At 37.6% G+C, this 18,736-nt stretch overlaps 2 protein-coding genes across 3 annotated transcripts in view; both read left to right on the forward strand.

Moving 5' to 3' along the window:
* Positions 1-1,073: 1,073 nt before the first annotated feature.
* LOC127411857 (ribose-5-phosphate isomerase-like) lies at positions 1,074-7,564 on the forward strand. 2 transcript variants are annotated; one of them, XM_051647695.1, is made up of 9 exons: positions 1,074-1,437; positions 3,719-3,779; positions 3,876-3,931; positions 4,246-4,305; positions 4,621-4,685; positions 4,841-4,909; positions 5,583-5,724; positions 6,059-6,158; positions 6,929-7,560. In XM_051647695.1, the coding sequence occupies exons 1-9, from the start codon at positions 1,270-1,272 to the stop codon at positions 7,024-7,026; spliced, it is 819 nt and encodes a 272-aa protein (XP_051503655.1). In that variant the 5' UTR covers positions 1,074-1,269; the 3' UTR covers positions 7,027-7,560. The 2 variants fall into 2 exon arrangements, with proteins under 2 accessions (XP_051503655.1, XP_051503656.1); XM_051647696.1 differs by lacking the exon at positions 4,246-4,305 and having other exon boundaries at positions 6,929-7,564.
* Positions 7,565-8,059: 495 nt separating this feature from the next.
* LOC127411854 (eukaryotic translation initiation factor 2-alpha kinase 3-like) overlaps positions 8,060-18,736 on the forward strand; it is a 39,399-nt gene continuing 28,722 nt past the window's right edge. Inside the window, exon 1 of the mRNA XM_051647687.1 lies at positions 8,060-8,923. Coding sequence (XP_051503647.1) covers positions 8,631-8,923 — 293 coding nt within the window. The 5' untranslated portion in view covers positions 8,060-8,630. The remainder of the gene's footprint in view (positions 8,924-18,736) is intronic.

Consider the following 18,736-nt stretch of genomic DNA (forward strand, 5'->3'; position numbering starts at 1 on the left):
CGAGTGAGTGACAGATAGGGAACCTCCTGGTTACTTTCATAACCTCAGTTCCCTGATAGAGGGAACGAGACGTTGTGTCCCTCTTGCCACATCACTGAACTACCCGCTGGAATGGCTGGGACCTTGTCTCGGCTCCTCAGCACAAAACCTGAATGAGTGGTTGCATAACAGCTCCTTTTATACCCGTATGTCCGGGAGAGTGGCATGCAAATTCCACTCGCCAATTCCCATTGGCCTTTTTTCAAAAAGCAGAGGTGTTTGGGGCTCCCAAGAGTGACCCCTAGTGTCACTACATCGACACAACGTCTCGTTCCCTCCATCAGGGAACGGAGGTTACGAAAGTAACCAGGACGTTGTCTGAGATTACAAAACTGAGAAATCTTTTAAAAATCTAGTTTAAAACACTTCAAGTTTGTAGAAATGTTATCTTTGTATCCAAGTTGGTTTCATAAATTTTTTTTTAAAACATTTATAGCATATTTTACATAAAAAGACTGACGTTGAGTAACTATCAAATAAAAGGTATAAAAATGCTTTCCTTACACCTTGAATACACATGAGACTAAAAAACGTAATCATTTTTTAAAACAATTTTGTATATATATATATATATATATATATATATATATATATATATATATATATATATATATTATTGTTTTGGTCACATGACAACAAAATAGCTACATGTAACCTGCATGTTTGTTACACCACCTGATTTGGTGGACAAAATTTATTTTTTTTATTTTTTTATCATAATAATAATAATAATAATTGATTATTCCAAACTACTTTATTTAAAGGTTTCAGCTTTTTAATTAGACTTTTTTTTCTTTTTTTTTTTTTTTATCAAAATAACTTTGAACTCAGAAATAAAAAAATCATCATAGTAGAGGTGTATTAAATTGTTTTGTGTTGCATTGATCTAACCATGGTAATTATAGTCAACCATGGCTTTACCAGTGACTACAGTGATTAGTGTATTCAAAAACTACGGTACATTTTAAAGAGGTTAAAGTGTAGGCATTTACTGCACTCTAGTGGTCATGCTGAGTATAATCCCGGAACTCCGCCCATAGCTCTTCAACACAACACACTTACAACACAAGCCTGTTATGAATACACTTGTACTTTGCTGACAAGTACTATTTTAAGCATACCTTAATATTTCGCTTATTATCCGGGTTGTTTTATGATCTACAATGTAAATCTGCACATGCGGTTTAAAGTACGCATTTGTCCTCCTGATCGTCAGCCTGTTGTCTGGTGATGAGGCCGCAGAGGTGGGTTGAGTTTGTGGCCTTTAGCAGCAGATCTCTCCTCCTCTCTCTGCAGTGGAAACACGTGTGTGACAGCAGCAGGCGGTACCACGGCACTCTCATGGCTGAAGAGGCAAAGAAGCTCGCAGCCTATGCTGCTGTTGACAACCACATACAGGTACGATTGTGTTTCGTTTATGTAACTAGGTCTTATTGTAAACATCAGTAACATAAGTTTTAACTGAGAAAGAGACGTGTTACGTGCTGAATATCGGTCGGACCTGCAGCTCTGGTGACCCAATTTAGTTTTCCCTGATTAACTACTTTGATAGTTATGCAGTACAGTGAATATTTGCTGTGACACTTTAGCTTTTATGATGCAAGTTAGATATCTAGATAAAGTTGCTACACGATAAATTGAACCAAATCAAACCAGCCCGCCTGGCACCAAAGATCATCCATGCGATTATTTAATCAGCCAGTGGCAGCAGTGCAGTGTACAAAATCAGGCAGATACGGGTCAGGAACTTCAGTTAATGTTCACATCAACCATCAGAATGGGGAAAAATGTGATCTCAGTGATTTGGACCATGGCACGATTGTTGGTGCCAGACGGTCTGGTTTGAGTATTTCTGTAACTGCTGATCTTCTGGGATTTTCACGCACAACAGTATCTAGAGTTTACTCAGAATGGTGCCAAAAACAAAAAACATCCAGTGAGCGGTGGTTCTGTGGATGGAAACACCTTGTTGATAAGAGAGGTCAACAGAGAATGGCCAGACTGGTTCGAACTGACAGAAAGGCTACACTGGTGCTACATTTGACATTGGTGTGTATAAATGGGTATAGTTTATAGTTTATGTGCTTTTCCCACTGTATTCCCAGAAATGTAAAGTTTTTTTTTTTTCTGCTATGTTGACTTATTGATATGATGTATGGCTCCATCCTATGATGTTTATTATGCGGTCTGTTCACATACATGCGCACTCTTCAAAAACCTGTTAGAACGCTGCTAATGTGCTTAAATGACCACATTAAGCCGCATACACTGGGAGAAACCTTGGTGCTAAACCACTTTCTCTTAATCCCTTAAATGGCATAAGGAAATTGGCATTCTTGTTTACATGACATTTCAGAACACCGTTTACTGCAAAAACCCTGGAATAAACCATTTTCTTAAAGGCATGTAAATGTGGTTAATGGTTAAACCACTGGAGTCATGTGGATTAGTTTTATGCTGCCTTTATGTGCTTTTTGGAGCTTCAAAGTTCTGGCCACCATTCACTTGCATTGTAAGTACCTACAGAGCTGAAATATTCTTCTAAAAATCTTCAATTGTGTTCAGCAGAAGAAAGAAAGTCATACACATCTGGGATGGCATGAGGGTGAGTAAATGATGAGAGAATTTTCATTTTTTGAGTGAACAATCCATTTAAGCATGTTCTCTGTTACTCGTTTTTAACTGAAATGCACAATCAAATTAAAATCGTGATATGTCCTAGTCTGATTATTAAACCGTGAAAGGCGGCAATCTTAATAATAGGCTGATTAATAAATAATAATAAAAATTAAGTAAACTACACTCACTGAGCACTTTATTAGGAACACTATGGTCCTAATAAAGAGCCTGATGTGGTCTTCTGTTGTTGTAGAACATCCGCCTCAAGGTTCAATGTGTTGTGCATTCTGAGATGCTATTCTGCTCACTACAATTGTACAGCATGGTTACCTGAGTTACCATAGCCTTTCTGTCAGTTAAAACCAGTCTGACCATTCTCTATTGACCTCTCTCATCAACAAGGCGTTTCCGTCCACAGAACTTTCGCTGACTGGATGTTTTTTGTTTTTTGGTTTTTACCATTCTGAGTCGATTCTAGAGACTGTTGTGAGTGAAAATCCCAGGAGATCAGCAGTTACAAAAATACTCAAATCAGCCCGTCTGGCACCAACAATCATGCCATCGTCGAAATCACTGAGATCAAATTTCCCCCCCTATTCTGATGGTTGATGTGAACGTTAACTGAAGCTCCTGACCCGTATCTGCATGATTTTATGCGTTGCACTGCTGCCACTGGCTGATTAGATAATCACATGGATAAGTAGGTGTTCCTAATTAAGTGCTCAGTGAGTGTATCACAAGCAAGAATGCTGTTTTACTGAAAAGTTTGTTAAAAAAAAATGCAATGATATTTTGAAAAGTAATTGTTCTGTTTTTCACTTATAAAAGTTTTTAAGGCACCATTTTGATGATGGAATTAAACTTGAAAAAAATTAAGTCTGGAATAATTCATAAAAAAGGATTTGGGAAAAAATAAAACAGATTTAATGCAGGGCCCTACTTAAAAAAAAAAAATAAAAATAAAAAAAAAAACTTATTTAAGAAACACTTGAAGGGTTCTGCAAAACCTCACCTGAGGCTTTCTTTTTGTCTTCATTTCTTTCTCACTCATCATATACAGAACAATCAGGTAGTTGGGGTGGGCAGTGGCTCAACTATTGTCTATGCTGTAGACAGGCTGGGTAAGACATATAATGATCTAATATTATGCACTTATGCACAACCACTGTATTGCTCTTGCCTATGATAATTACTGAAGGACGACTTTTCTCTTCTAGCTGAGAGGGTCAGACAAGAGAAGCTGAACATTGTGTGTGTTCCCACCTCTTTCCAGGTCAGTTTAAACCTTATATAGCTATAAAACATAATAAAAAAATATTACATTCTCACTACAAATTTGTATAAGGCAAATTCATAAAGCAGAATTCTTCTGCTAGAAGATATAGTCACTGACATGTAAACAATAATTGAGTGTTATTCTGTGGGTGCTGCACAGTTATATATAAACAAGCTGAGTAAACAGGTATTTGGTGACAGATGTTACCATATTATGTATTTTAGCATGCTGTAGTGACCAATCAGTATCAAGGATCTGTTTTATAGCAGTGCATATTTGAACCTCAACTAACTTATTTCAGTTGTGTTTAGGCTCGTCAGCTGATTCTGCAGCATGGTCTCCCTTTGTCCGATTTAGACAGACATCCTGAGGTGGGTTAGGGAAATGATATAAACAAGTCAACCCAATGCAGCCTAATTGGCCCTGAAAAAATTGTAGGGAATAGATTGCATACAGTATTTTATGGCATTGCACACTTTTTACTTTGTTGTCAGATTATTTTAAATCCCAAATAAATGCTTTGTTTTGAAGTGTTGTCATGATGATTATTGCACATCAGAAATACTCGTTTGATAAAATATTAATTGCTGATAAAACAGTACATGTTTTTGTTTGAAATAATTATATTTGTCTTTTTTTTTTTTTTTGGTGTATATTTATATATATAATTTTTTAATGTTTCGAAGCTGGATGTAGCAATTGATGGAGCTGATGAGGTTGATGCTGCTCTGACTCTAATAAAGGGAGGAGGGTGAGTTTGGAAAACCCGTTTACTACAATTCTCTCATCTACATTTGTGTGACACTCCTGAGGTGTCATGTCAATTCTTAGTCTTTCATAAAGGACATTTTCTGTTTGAAATGTAATTTGCCTTTTCTCATCTTTTCTTTCCCTTCTTCAAAATAGGGGATGCTTGACCCAGGAGAAGATTGTGGCTGGTTGTGCCAAACACTTCATTGTCATTGCAGACTATAGGTGTGTGAGTGGTCGTTTGGTCTATTGGTTATAGATGGTAACCAAAAGGTTGTTTCTTTGAACATTGCTAAATAATTGCTTGCTTACTCTGTTGTCATATTCTGCATTTTGATGCTAGTTGTTCTAAATATTAGTATGCATTTAAAATTATCAGATTAACTCTCAGCTCAAGCAATTGCCAAAGTGGTTATTAGTTCCCCCATTCCCCCCATTGGTCCTTCTCAATCATGGACTCCTAATAATCGCCATCGATTCATTGGCTCTATAACTCTACTCTCTCCACCAATAGCTGGTGTGTGGTGGGCGTTCTGGCGCACTATGGCTGCCGTCGCATCATCCAGGTGGATGCTGCACACTGGTGGTGGTTGAGGAGATATCCCCTATACTATGTAAAGCGCTTTGAGTGCCTAGAAAAGCGCTATATAAATGTAAGGAATTATTATAGTTACAGTCCTACTGTACGGTATATATGTTGCTTCCCATGTTAGGATTGCCATTAAACTCTTCACAATTTATAGTTCTTCCTCAGTACAAATCTAGGGGTTATCTTTCATTATAACTCGGGCTGTGATTACTTTAATTACATCAGCGAGTCTTCCACTAGATGAACACATTTTAACCTCTAGTCTGTACATGCAGGCATGTTTTATCATGTCACTTGTTCTGTGGGCAGAAAGGACTCAAAGGCCCTGGGGAAGCAGTGGAAAAAAGGTGTGCCAGTGGAGGTCATCCCCATGGCGTATGTGCCAGTGTCCAAAGCCATTGCTCGGCGGTTTGGAGGAGAGGCCGTGCTAAGGATGGCAGTCAGTAAAGCGGTATGAGTCTTTCATTTACAATTCTGTTCTAGGATGTTGGTGGTTTCTTCTGTTCTTTGTGTGTCATGTTAATATGTCTTAGTGCAGCTTAAGGCCTCAAACTATGTGAAACAGTGTGATTTGCAAAGGTTTTGCCACTGGCCTTGAGTTCATTTGCAAATATTTGAAATTCTCCCTGTCTAGAATTGTCTTTTTTAAGCCTTATCTTGGCCTTTGCTGAAATGAGCAGTGTGTTCCTGTATGCACTGTATGTAGCACTCACTATGCTTGGAAAAAGTAGGTGGTCCAGTCAGCAGCAATAAAGACCATCTTCCTCTACAATATCTAATCGTAGGGTCCGGTGGTTACTGATAACAGTAACTTTATCCTGGATTGGAAGTTTGAGCATGCCCAGAACTGGAAAGAGGTCAACACAGCCATCAAGATGATCCCAGGTCAGTTCAGATGAACAGAACTGCAATCTATGTGTACAGTGAGCCCAAAAAATATTTAGACATCTAGGCATACTTAAAGAAATGGTTCACCCAAAGATTATTCCATCATTTACTCACCCTCATGCCATCCCAGATGTGTATGACTTACTTTCCTCTGCAGAACACAAACTAAGATTTTTAGAAGAATATCTCAGCTCTGTAGGTCCATACAATGCAAGTGAATGGTGGCCAAATCTTTGAAGCTCCAAAAAGCACATATAGAAAGCATAAAAGTCATCCATATGACTCCAGTAGTTTAATGCCTTCAAAAGTCTTCTGAAGCAATCCAGTTGGTTTTGGGTCTTTCTCACCTAAAACCGATCATATAGCTTCTGAAGACATGGATTAAACCACTGGAGTCATATGGATGACTTTTATGCTGCCTTCATGTGCTTTTTGGAGATTTTAAAGTTCTGGCCACCATTCACTTGCATTGTATGGACCTACAGAGCTGAGATATTCTTATAAAAATCTTCATTTGTGTTCAGCAGAAGAAAGAAAGAAAATCATTCACATCTGGGATGGCATGAGGGTGAGTAAATGATGAGAGAATATTTTCCTTGAGAGAACTATTTCTTTAAAAATGTATCAACGTCTTTGCATTATAAAACAATATATCAAACCAAGTGGCATTTATTTACTTAGAAAGATCTAATGCAATGAAAGTGTGGCTTTTTTGGGCCACTGTACGTTCCTCACCACATGTTGAATAAATCTCTCTTTCTTTGTAGGTGTAGTTGAGACGGGCTTGTTTGTGGAGATGGCTGAGAGGGTATACTTTGGAATGGAGGATGGAAGTGTTAAGACTAGAGACCCTCCTGTCAACTAAGAAGAAACTTTCTCTCACGTACAGTAATAGACCAGCCTGCACACCTCAAGTGCAATTATAATACACTGATTCTGGCAGCTCTTTCCCTGCAGTTTCTCAGCTTTGTGGTACAGAAACCACCAGTGTCCTGTGAGAAGCATGTGATCTGGACATTTCCCGGAATCCTGTGGTGGTGTGTACACGAAATGTGAAATATTACGCACCAATGCAACACAGGGCACTTAGATACACCTGTTTTCCCCTTTTACTCTCCATATGCTAAGCTATGTTCCACACATTTACAGTGTATGTTTGCCTTCTGTGCTGCTTTACATGGCCATGCTCTACCATGAACCTTGTAATGCATGGATAGGCTAAACTGAAATCCAGCAGGCCTTATTTCTGTACTTTATTGTTCTTTCTGTTCTGACTCTCTTACCAGCGAATGTTTTGCTGCCCGATTTTTACTGTGACATTATATTAAGTTTTCAAGTGTTGTTCTATGAAAATTAATATTAAAATCGGACCAAGCAATTACGAAACATCTTTTCGTTCTTTAGGCTCTTAATTTTTACTGAATTAGTATGGTTAGTGGTTACGTGGGTTAACTAAATACTTTGACGCTCCACAAGAGGGAGCCATATGCATTGTACATTCGGTCAACCATAAGTGCTACTGCAATGTAATGTTGTCAGTTGTTGCGGTTAAGTTTATTGAACTGACAGTACTTTTAAATTTACTACGATTATTATAATTTAATTACAACCAGATTAGTGTAATACAACCAGAAACTGTACTCGGTAGCTACGTTTAGAGAATGTTTTGCAAAGTATGAGAACTGAACTCGGTTCGCTTCTTAGTACACAAGCCCGGAAATGGAAATATCGCCGTGATCCGCTGTTTTTCTTCCAACAAACGGCCACGTCGTTATTTCCATGCTTGTACTTTTTACCCTATCAGATTCACGAAGAGGCGTTATATGCCCCTTTTAGAAATCACAATAAGAGATCATGAGTGACAGAGTGCCAGACCAGTGGGTAGACCAATTCTTTTTTGCGGCTTCCGTAAACATACCAATGAAACAACTTAAAGTTAATACTACTATTTGATTGGTTAAAGTTCTACGCTGTAGCCAATAATATTCTTTGGAAGGCGGGACGTATCCGCCTTGCTTCTGCTGGAGCTTTGATTTTGTTCCCGCCTCTTTCTCTGAGTGACAAGGAAAGAGTCCAATGGTATGAAGTGCATAGAGGGCTGACCACGTCAACAGACTGCTCTGTCAAAAACCAATCATAATCTGCTTAGTAGACGGGCTGTGAAGACTGACAAGCATTGGCACCTATCAGCACACAACGCTGGGATTTTCACGCGAGGTCTGGTCATGCGCAGCCAATAGGCGTTTGGAAAGGGGGCGGGTCTTAAGGTTACCACGGCACGGTCAACGTCAAGTATAAAGGGAATAACATGGTGCAGCTGAGTGCATGTTTACGTTAAGAGAGGACAACAGAAAGGTATTAAAAAGCCTTCGAGTTTACTTGTACGGCGCCTTTTAATAGACTAGTTTTTAAAATTCACCCTGCCATTTGGTATGTGATTGCCTAACTCCTCATGTGCCACTTGTCCCAATGGAAAGGGGCTTTCAGTTTGGAAACGTGTGCATATCTCTGGTGCTGCTGCTTGTTTTGAGAACGTTAACGGGTACTTTGCAGAGTCAGTCTCTTTCGGAGAACCTCGAAGCGGTGCCGAAGCCAAAAACTGAGGCGGCAGAAGATGCTACCGTCATGGAGCGGGCACTTGACAACGTTGGCGGAGCCCCGGGCATTGGAGAAGTGACCGTGGAGGACGACGAGTACGACTCGACCGGAGAAAGCGAAGAACCGTCTGGAGACAGCGACGCAAAGTTTCATCAGCACAAAAGGTAGGCTCGAAATAAACCGAAGCATAAGTGTCTTTTTTCTGGGTTGTGGACGCGTAAGTTGGGTTGTTACGGTACTTTCAGATGGATTGTTGAACTTCAGTGAAGTTTGTGTGCAGCTGAGCTGGAGTTCGTGATGGGCGGATGTTTCCCTCTCTGGGCCACAAAATAGAGGTTAAATATGTGCGAAACATTTACGAAATCAAGGTAAATCAGTGAGATCGTTGTATCGGATGAAGTCCAATACTGATCACATCATTGACTCAACGAGAGTAACACATGACAGTTCATGTCCGCTGAGAGACTTATTAACATGGATGTCAAAACAGACATAACTCCGTTTCTGGACTTTAAAACTTGTTTTACTGCTATTGCAGCCCAGGGGGCCGATTCTGTTTGTGTGCAAACTGCCGCAGTGTTTTGAGTGTGGGCGTGGGATGCGAAACAGTCTTTGAGAATGACACTGATATTATTAGTAAACACACTTTTTAGTAAAAAGTTGCAGTCATGCAAGCTAACACTAAAACAGAACTGCTAAAATTATCGCTTTTATTAAGTGTAATTTTATCGGTCTATAGACGTATTATTTTTTCAGACTTTAACTGTCTATTTATACTGCAGTTATTACGAATAAAGCCGGTGTTTATGTCTGTACGCACTTCGCAGAGGACAGAAGCGCTGATTAGAGACGCGCATCAACTTTCCTGTTGTTTTGTTTGTGGCGGAAATGAGTCGTTCTGCTCCGTTGACTGTGATGTTCTTACCGCATCCGAACACTCTGACCCGCCTTAAAAAGTATCAGTGCTGATGGGGAGGTCGGTCCAGTGATACAGTGATTAATTAAGACAGCAGAGGTCTTTAAGCAAAAATCAGAAAAACAACGTTTTAGAGTTAGAGTTCCTTTATTTTTAACCCAGCATTCTCACTCCTATTATTTATATTTTATTATTTTTATCATATTATTATTGTATTTAAATATTTTTATTTAATTATTTATTTGTGACCCAATATTCTGACACTTCCCCTGTGTTAATTGTCCTTTTTTTTTTTTTTTTTTATCTCGTCTATAGATGTTGTTGTGTTTTTTTATTTATTTATTTATTTTTTATTCATGTAGAACTTGGATTTACATATATGTCAATGGACCTGATAAGGTCATGGTAAACACATGTTCTGGTCCACTGCAGTAAAATCTGTCACACATTGTACTTTTTACCATCGTAATGATGGATAACCCACATTGGCAGGTAACACACCAATTTTTTTGTTTCAGTCATTGAGGATTTTCCTTAACAAGCACAAGTTGGGATTCCCATAATCTCGCTTAATTACAGACTTGTCAATTAGCCAATATTTGACCACTTTGAGTGTATCGGCATTCCCAAACTCTGCTGACAGCATTTTTAATGGATAATGCACATGTTCTGTTTAGTTATTTTGGGGTTAATTTTAAGTGTAAAAGGTCTTTATTTTAATTTTTATTATATACCTACTGTATATTGGTCATCAGCCACTCTGCTTTCTAGATCAGCATCTAGACCACTAATTTGACAACTCATATCTGTTGACCACTAATTTTGCAATTTACAGGCTTTAGAAAAGCTCAATGTAAAATAGTGAAGCAACAATATGAAGTACCAAAAACAGACTGCAGCCTATAGTGTCGGGTAAGATGAGAGGAAGCAAAAAAACCCTCCACATGATGGCTCGGCAGCAGCAAGGAATTTCAGAGTGTAGACAGTTCTCCAGCACTCTGATCAGAATGCTTCTAAAACAGTCTGAGGAATCCTGAGGAGAATCATGCTGTCAAATCTGAAAAAACAAAAAACTGCACATTAGATTTGGTTCATTTAGGGGTATCGCTTTCTAGAAGTGAAACAAATGGCTTAAAAGAGCTTCTTTTATGGGGCCACTTAATTGGTTACATTAATTATTATATATACAGGTTTAAAATATTGTATGTATGATTTATATATATATATATATTAGTAAAATAATTTTCTTATTATTTTACCCATATTTTATTTATGAAACGCTTATGTTTTTTTTATTTATTTTTACGAATCTTTTGAAATCAGAAGCTAAGCTTGTAATTCCTGTGCAAAATATGATTGAGTGACTCTTTCTGTTTATTATACACCCAACTGGCACTTTAGACTGACCACCTCATCAAAGCTCAGTGGTTGTTATATTAAATGGAGTGTCTGTGCTGTAAAATTACAGGTTTATTGCTTAAAAGGGGGTGGTCACACTAGGCTTTGAACACGCAAATTTCTTTCGGACAACGCAATGGACCAGGATATGATATCATGTGGGAGAACGTCTGGTTTTAGTAAATAGTCCTAAAACTTCACAAATTACAAACATTTTTATAATATAAATGTTCAAATATACTGTCTACTCACTTTCCAGCAACAATAAAAATACACAGCTTTGAAATATCCTTTTAATTGAGCTAAGAGTTCAGTATGTGATGTTTCGATCTTCTATTGGTCACATGTTCTCTCGTCATACTGCTTCACAGTTCAGAGTTCACCAAACTTGAACTTTGGTATGCAGCATTGTTCAAAATTTCTTCGCATGGGCTTGTGTTTCTGATCTCCCACACTAGGATACATTTCAATGGGAGTGAATGGAACGTAAAGTGTAGTGTGAAAAAAAAAAAATTCACTCATCATTTGCTCACCCTCATGCCATCCCAGATGTGTACGACTTTCTTTCCTCTGCAGAAGACAAATTAAGATTTTAATAAGAATATCTCAGCTCTGTAGGTCCTCACAAAGCAAGTGAATTGATGCCAAAATTTTGACACTCCAAAAAGCACATAAATGCAGCATAAAAGTAATCCATATGACTCCAGTGGTTTAATCCATGTCTTCAGAAGTGATATGAAAGGTGTGGGTGAAAAACAGATCAACATTTAATTTCATTTTCTTTAGAAATTCTTCTCCCTGCCCAGTAGGGGGCGTATGCATGAAGAATTTGAATCACCAAAAACACAAAAAGAAGAATATGAAAGTTAAAGTGGAGATTGACTGAGCAGGGATGAGAATTTATAGCAAATTGGTAATTTGAACTTGAATATTGATCTGTTTCTCACCCACATCATATCGCTTCTGAAGACATTGATTTAACCACTGGAGTCTTATAAATCAGCATAAAAGTAATCCATATGATTTTCGGAGCCTCAAAATTTTGACACCCATTCACTTGATTTGTATGGACCAAAAGAGCTGAGATATTATTCTAAAAATCTTCGTTTGTGTACTGCTAAAGAAAGAAAGTCAAACACATCCAGGATGGCACAAGGGTGAGTAAATTATGAGAGAATTTTCTTTTTTGGGTGAACTATTCCTTTAAGGAGGAACCTCATAATTTGTAGTAAATGCAGGAAATAGCTGAACGTAACATGCAAGATTTTTGCAACCTCCTCTTTCTTTTTTAAACTACAAAAATCTAGTTGGGTTGAAATGAACAGTCTTCCTGCACTGCATGATGTATTGCAAATGTACAGTTGTCAATGCAGTGATCCCTTGAATTTGCCGGATATAAATCGGCTGTGAATAGCCTGCTGAAAATCCACCTGGAAACACCAGCCACACTACTTTAGCAATTGTGTTTTTATGTGAAGTTGTTGGGACTTAGTTTTGACAGTAGTCATATATCACCTGAAGGAGGGGCTGGTCTTTGTTTCTGGTGGCATAGTTATATGTGTCATGCACACACAAGGGAATAGTGTGTAGTGTGTTTAACACTGCATTGGTTAGGTATCTCTACTGGGGGGAGAGTAGCAGCTGCCTTCACACCTGCTGCCAAGATAAAACACACACACACCTCAGTGTTCCCCCATGATCCTCCATATAAAATGTCCTCATGCATTTATGTGCAGTGTTTAATCAACCATTAAGAGCATTTACATTCCCCCTATAAATTGTTTACACCAAACATGCACTTATATTGTTAATGCATGAATGCAATGAAAACATCCACTTTTCTCTCCAAACTTTGCACCTATATTGTGCTCACAGTGCACAGGAACCAGATCTTTGTGCTCACTTCTCAGTAACAGTGATGCTAATCAACACCCTCAGGCCTTCTCTATGACATGGAACAGCTTTACTAGGGATGGTGTTCTCCTGGGACAGTTTTACGTGTTGCACAGCATGGTCGACTGGCAAATGGGAGCCTAACCCAGGAGAGATCTACTCACAACAAAAGCAGCGACTGTGGGGGGAACACTTTCTGATTAAAGACTCAATCAAAAACTCACTCTATATTGTTCGGTCCATGAAGTTTATTGACTGAGAAGTTGATTACTTGATGTTTAAGAAGACAACAAAAAATACAAGACAAAATGAAGATTTTGCAGACAAAACCAACCAAACACCAGGTACCAGTACACAGGTGTTGGACTGCTGTTGTTAGGGCAAAGACAGGCAACAGAGTCACCCTATACTCCTTAAAGGAATGTTCCGAGTTCAATACAAGTTAAGCTCAATTGACCGTATTAGTGGTATAATGTTGATTATTAATTAAAGTAATATAGACTTGTTGACTACTTAAACAAAAAAAAAATAAAAAAAATAAAAAATAAAAATGGAAGTGAATGGGGCCAATCCATAAATGTTAAAATACTCACTGTTTCAAAACTATAGCCACAAGACATTAATATGAAGTGTGTGAAAATCACTTACTAACCTTTTCTGTGTAAAGTTGTATCTGACTGTATAACTTCGTTGCCATGACAACATAATGCCATAAACTCTAAACCTTAAAATGACAAATTTAACAACTTTACAGCTCAAATAATACACAAGTTTTAACAGAGGAATGAATATAAGTGCTTTAACAAAATTACAAGCTTCACATTTCTGCCTTTTAAACCTTAAAAACAATTGGCCATTGCAAGTACCTCACTCACTTTTTTTGTTTTTTAAAGAAAATGTGGTACGAGTCTATTATTGTGGTAATCAACATTATGCCAAAAATGCTGCCAATTGACCTTAACTTGTGTTGAACTCGGAACATTCCTTTAATGGAAATAAATAAATAAATGTACAATAATTTGGCTTATCCCTCGTTTATTAAAAAAAAAAAAAAAAATCACGGTTACAGTAAAACACTTACTATGGAAGTGAATGGGGCCAGTCCATTTATACGTTAAATTGCACAGTTTCAAAAGTATAGCCACAAGGCGTAAATATGTGTTGACATGATTTTAGGCCACCTCCACATTTTTTTGTTTTTGTTTTTGCGTATCTTGTTCTCTACGTTTTGGCCTTCCGTCCACACTGAGATGGTGTTTTTGACAGTGAAAATGGAGCTTTTCAAAAATGCTCTATGAAGTGGATTAATTTGAGAAAGTGTCTTTGCGTTGCTGTGTGGACAGGGTAAATGGAGATATCTGAAAACGATTACGTATTTGTTGTCATGTGACGCAGTCATTTTATCCATTCGACCCAAATCATTCAAGATGGCGGCCCATGTTTTAGCGGCGTTGTTGTACCTGTTATTCACTTTGATAGCATTGCTAAAGATAAATGTTACTTTGTACAGCCTTCACATTGCATTCCTTCAAAGGTGACGGGAAGTTTTTTTTTGCTGTCCTGCGACGGAACACAAGGACAATTGTGTTTCAGACCGTATATGGAACAGCGATTTTTATTTTTTTGTGCATGTGCTGAAAATGCAGAATTTTCATGCATTTAAGTGTGGATGAGCAACTTTTGGAAAACGCTTGAAAATGGCAGTGTGGACAGAGTGTTTCGAAAACAAAAATGCAGTTTTCAAATGTATCCGGTTTAGGGCTGCAATTAGTGATTATTTTGATAATAGACTAATCTAACATTTACTAGAACGATTATTCAACTATTCGGCAATTGTTGCAATGATTAATCATTAGCTCTTAACCGACTATTCAGCTCTAGCCCCCGACTTAAACGGTTGTATTAAATGTGCTTACTAACAATAAAGAGGACAAAATCATCTTTGAAAAATACCGCTAAATGACATTCACTGAATTAAAGGGAAAAAATACTTTAAATTTAATTCAGTAAAAAAATCACTGCAAAAAAATCCTATTGTTATCAAGTGTTTTTGTCTTATTTTCTATTAAAAAATTGTCTAGAAATACATTTACTTGAGAAGCAACATATAAGATGTTTAGACTTGCTTTAAGAGAATGTATCTTAAATATAAGTGTATTTTGTATATAAGTGTATTTTTTCACTTGCTTATACTTCTGCAAGTGCAGTAAAGACAAAATATACTTGTATTCAAGATCTATTCTCTAATAAGCAAGTCTAAATATCTTATATGCTGCTTCTCAGGTGAATGCATCTTTTATATATATATATATATATATATAAGGATTTTAGATATTTTAAAATATTTATTTGTTATATTATATTCAACATTCTCAAATAATTTTTTTTTCTTCTGTAGTATAGCTGCTAAAGAAAATGTACCTTGTTTTAAAGGAGTTTTAGATATTTATATTGGAAAACAAGCCAAAACAAAAAACATATTTTGTTGCAGTGTATAATGGGGTGAAGACTACCTCTCTCACCTTTCTGTTCACTTCAATACATCTTTAATTCACAAAAAAACGAACTCTCTCTTATTAATAAAGCTGCGTATTGCCAATTTCTTCACAATAAGAAATACACAGTTGCATATATTATGATTCAATAAATCACGAGCCATCACGTTATAATCTAGCTGCATTAAGCGCGCGCACTCGTGGGATGAGTGTCTCCGTGACAGAGTGTGCATCAGCCGGGTGCAGTTTCAATCTCTCCCCCTTAGATTGTGGACATTCGCGCAACTCATAGAAGAGGCGCTGACCGCACAGAGAAATGCCAGTTTCAGAGTTTGTATTTATTTACATGATCTGCTTCCATATTATTTGAACTTTAATAAAGCTATAACGCATTAAATATAACAAAATAAAGCTATACCACAACTGTAATAAAGATGTAATGCCGGGGTGTTTCATTTAAAGACGCTTGACACGCAAGTTTTGCTTTAGTGGAGCGGCAGCTCCAGCTCCACTTATTCCACAACAAGAGTGCTTCTGTATTTACTTATTTAGTATTTTTGCATTATAATTCCCTCGTACTTTGTGATCTACATCACCTGAAGCTGTTTGGAAAGTTTAGAGTGCATCTGGACTGTGAGCTGTGTTTTCTTCTTCTCCTCAGTCAGGCGTGAACTGCAGTGCTGCTCTCATGCGTCATCATTAGAGCTTCTCATGTTACATTAAATGACATCAAATGACTATTTGACAATGGAAATTTTTGTTAATTTTTTTATTGTCGATAATGTCGACTAATCTTTTCAGCCCTAATCCGGATTAATGTGGACGTAGCCTTGGTGTGATGAAATCAGAGATTTACCGGGGGTGTATTCAGAAAGCTGTTTTGAAAACGATGTTTATTTTTGCAGTTCTCTCCAGTGGCGCTAGTGCCACAGAAATTACACACTTCAGCTTTAACATGTATAATGTTTAGGCTTAATCTTCTAAAACTTTACTTTTAAAACAGTGTGTATTTTGAAGTGCCTTACTGTAACCACTTTATATATATAAAAAGGGAGTCAAAAGGTTTTTTGTATTAATCAACATTATGCCACAAATGCTGTAAATTGACAGAATTTTACATATTTAGTTTTACATTTTTAAGTTTACATTTACATTTGTTTGCCATGTGAAGTAGTTGTAGGTATGAATCAGTTTGTTGTTCACTGTGCCTAACATTATCCAGGTATGGTTAATAGACCAAGCTTTACCTCCTTGTGTGTATTTTTGGACTGATGGTGATTCCTGAGGGATGTTTTGGAAGTAACACTTCGCTTGAGGTGTCCTCACTATTACACACACTCGCACATACACGCAGAGACACACCACTCGCGGTAATGCCGCTCTCTACTGCCTGGTGCAGACTCTGCCAGACGTCTAGCTCCTACTGCCTACTGCTTAGCAACAGCCAATCAGAAGAGCTGAGCTGGCAAACTTGTCGGCCAATTAGAGGAGCAGAAAGAAAAAGTGCTCAGAATTTGAGTTAGGAGCAGAGGGATAGAGAGAGAGAGAGAGAGAGAGAGAGAGAGAGAGAGAGAGAACAGGAGGGAAGGAAAGAGTATAGTTCTTGTGCTTGGGGTTTTTCTTTTTTCTTTTTTTTTTTTGTCTTTTTTTTTTTGTCTACTTGATGGTTAGATAACTTGGCAGAATGTGTCTGTTTCATTTTACATGATCTCAAATAAAATCCATCACTCCGAGATGAAAGTTAGCAGCTCACAATCCCCTGTTACCATGCATATTTCTGTCAAACCTAAACTCTGCATGTTCTCTTGCAGTTTTTAATGGAGACTGTTGCACTTAAAAAGTCTGTTTTTAGACTGACATTGAGCACTTTTTAAAAATTCACTGCAAACTTGTCAAATTTAAGCATTTTTAAGTATCTGTTTGGCAATAACTTGGTTATTAAAGTTTCAAAACTATAAATATAGGACTCTTTTTATTCACAGCTCATTGTTATAGATGTTCAATCACAGTTGTTATTCTAAGCCTTGAATAAGAACAGCTGATTGATTTTTGCTCTGTTTACAGTTTCATTCTTTTTGGCTGTTACTTCATTCATTGCAGAGGACACACCTTACTGCACTGCAGCAATGGGTGGGAAGAGGACAGAGGTGTGACAGAGAGGAAAAGAGGGGGAGATTGGGGAGACGAGAAGGAGAAAGTACGGGGGAGCATCAAGACAGATAACTGATGGCTCTAGGACCCAGTAACTTGAACACTAGCTTTCCTGTAGTTTGGTTCCTCACTGCTTAGCAACAACAAATCAGCCACCTAGATCAAGGCCAGGGCTCATCCAATAGGAAGAGCACAGCTCCATGTGACAGAGTTTTGATTTCTCCACACCACACATGTTAGAGAGAGAGAAACCGGAGTAAGCTGATGGGGAGTGAAATGACAATGACATGTTAATGATGACATTTGAAATGTAGTTCTAATGATAGTGTATGTAAGTTTGAATATTATTATTGTTTGTGTGTTGTATTTATATTTTCCATGTGAGTGGTGCAGCTTGTTTCAAATCATACAGGTGTGCATCGGTGTGTTTAGTTTTTTTCATTTTACTTTGAAAAGAATAAAATAATACTGCCTAATCCTTGAGATGCTATGTTGTGAAAGTGCAGGGTGAGTTTGGGTGAGATGGACAGAGTTTTGCAAGGTCAACTGAAATGGAATGGGGGCTTATAGTTCTGCATGGTGATAGTAGCTTGGGCGTGTCAGGATGTGACATGGAGTCAGAGGACAGATTAAGCATTCACACAGACACTGGGCAAATGCTTTAATCAATACTTGGAGACTGCATGATGAAGGAGACTGCCATCAGCCCAAACAACATAAAAAAGAATGCAACTTTTATTATTGGGTTACATTACACTTAGAGATAGTCCACCCAAAAATGAACATTTTGTCATCATTTACTCAGCCTCTTGTTGTTCTATGACTATTTTCTTCTTCAATGGGACACTAAGGAGATGTTAGAAAGTAAATGGGGACTGAGACTACAATTCTGCCTAGTGTCTCCTTTTTCACTGAATACAATTTTTTAATGGGTTTGGAACAACGCTAGATTGAGTAAATTATGACATAATTTTCATTTGACTGAACTATCCCTTTAAAAGTTGGTATCTGTTCATTGTTTATACCCAAAGAGTATTGAGTATAGTATTCTGTTTCTCTTTTGCATAAGCATAAAGGTACACGTAGACTTATTGCCATGCAATAATTACAATTTTGTGCTCCAC

The sequence above is a fragment of the Myxocyprinus asiaticus genome, chromosome 21, assembly GCF_019703515.2.
Source record: "Myxocyprinus asiaticus isolate MX2 ecotype Aquarium Trade chromosome 21, UBuf_Myxa_2, whole genome shotgun sequence".
In the NCBI taxonomy this organism is placed as follows: domain Eukaryota; kingdom Metazoa; phylum Chordata; class Actinopteri; order Cypriniformes; family Catostomidae; genus Myxocyprinus; species Myxocyprinus asiaticus.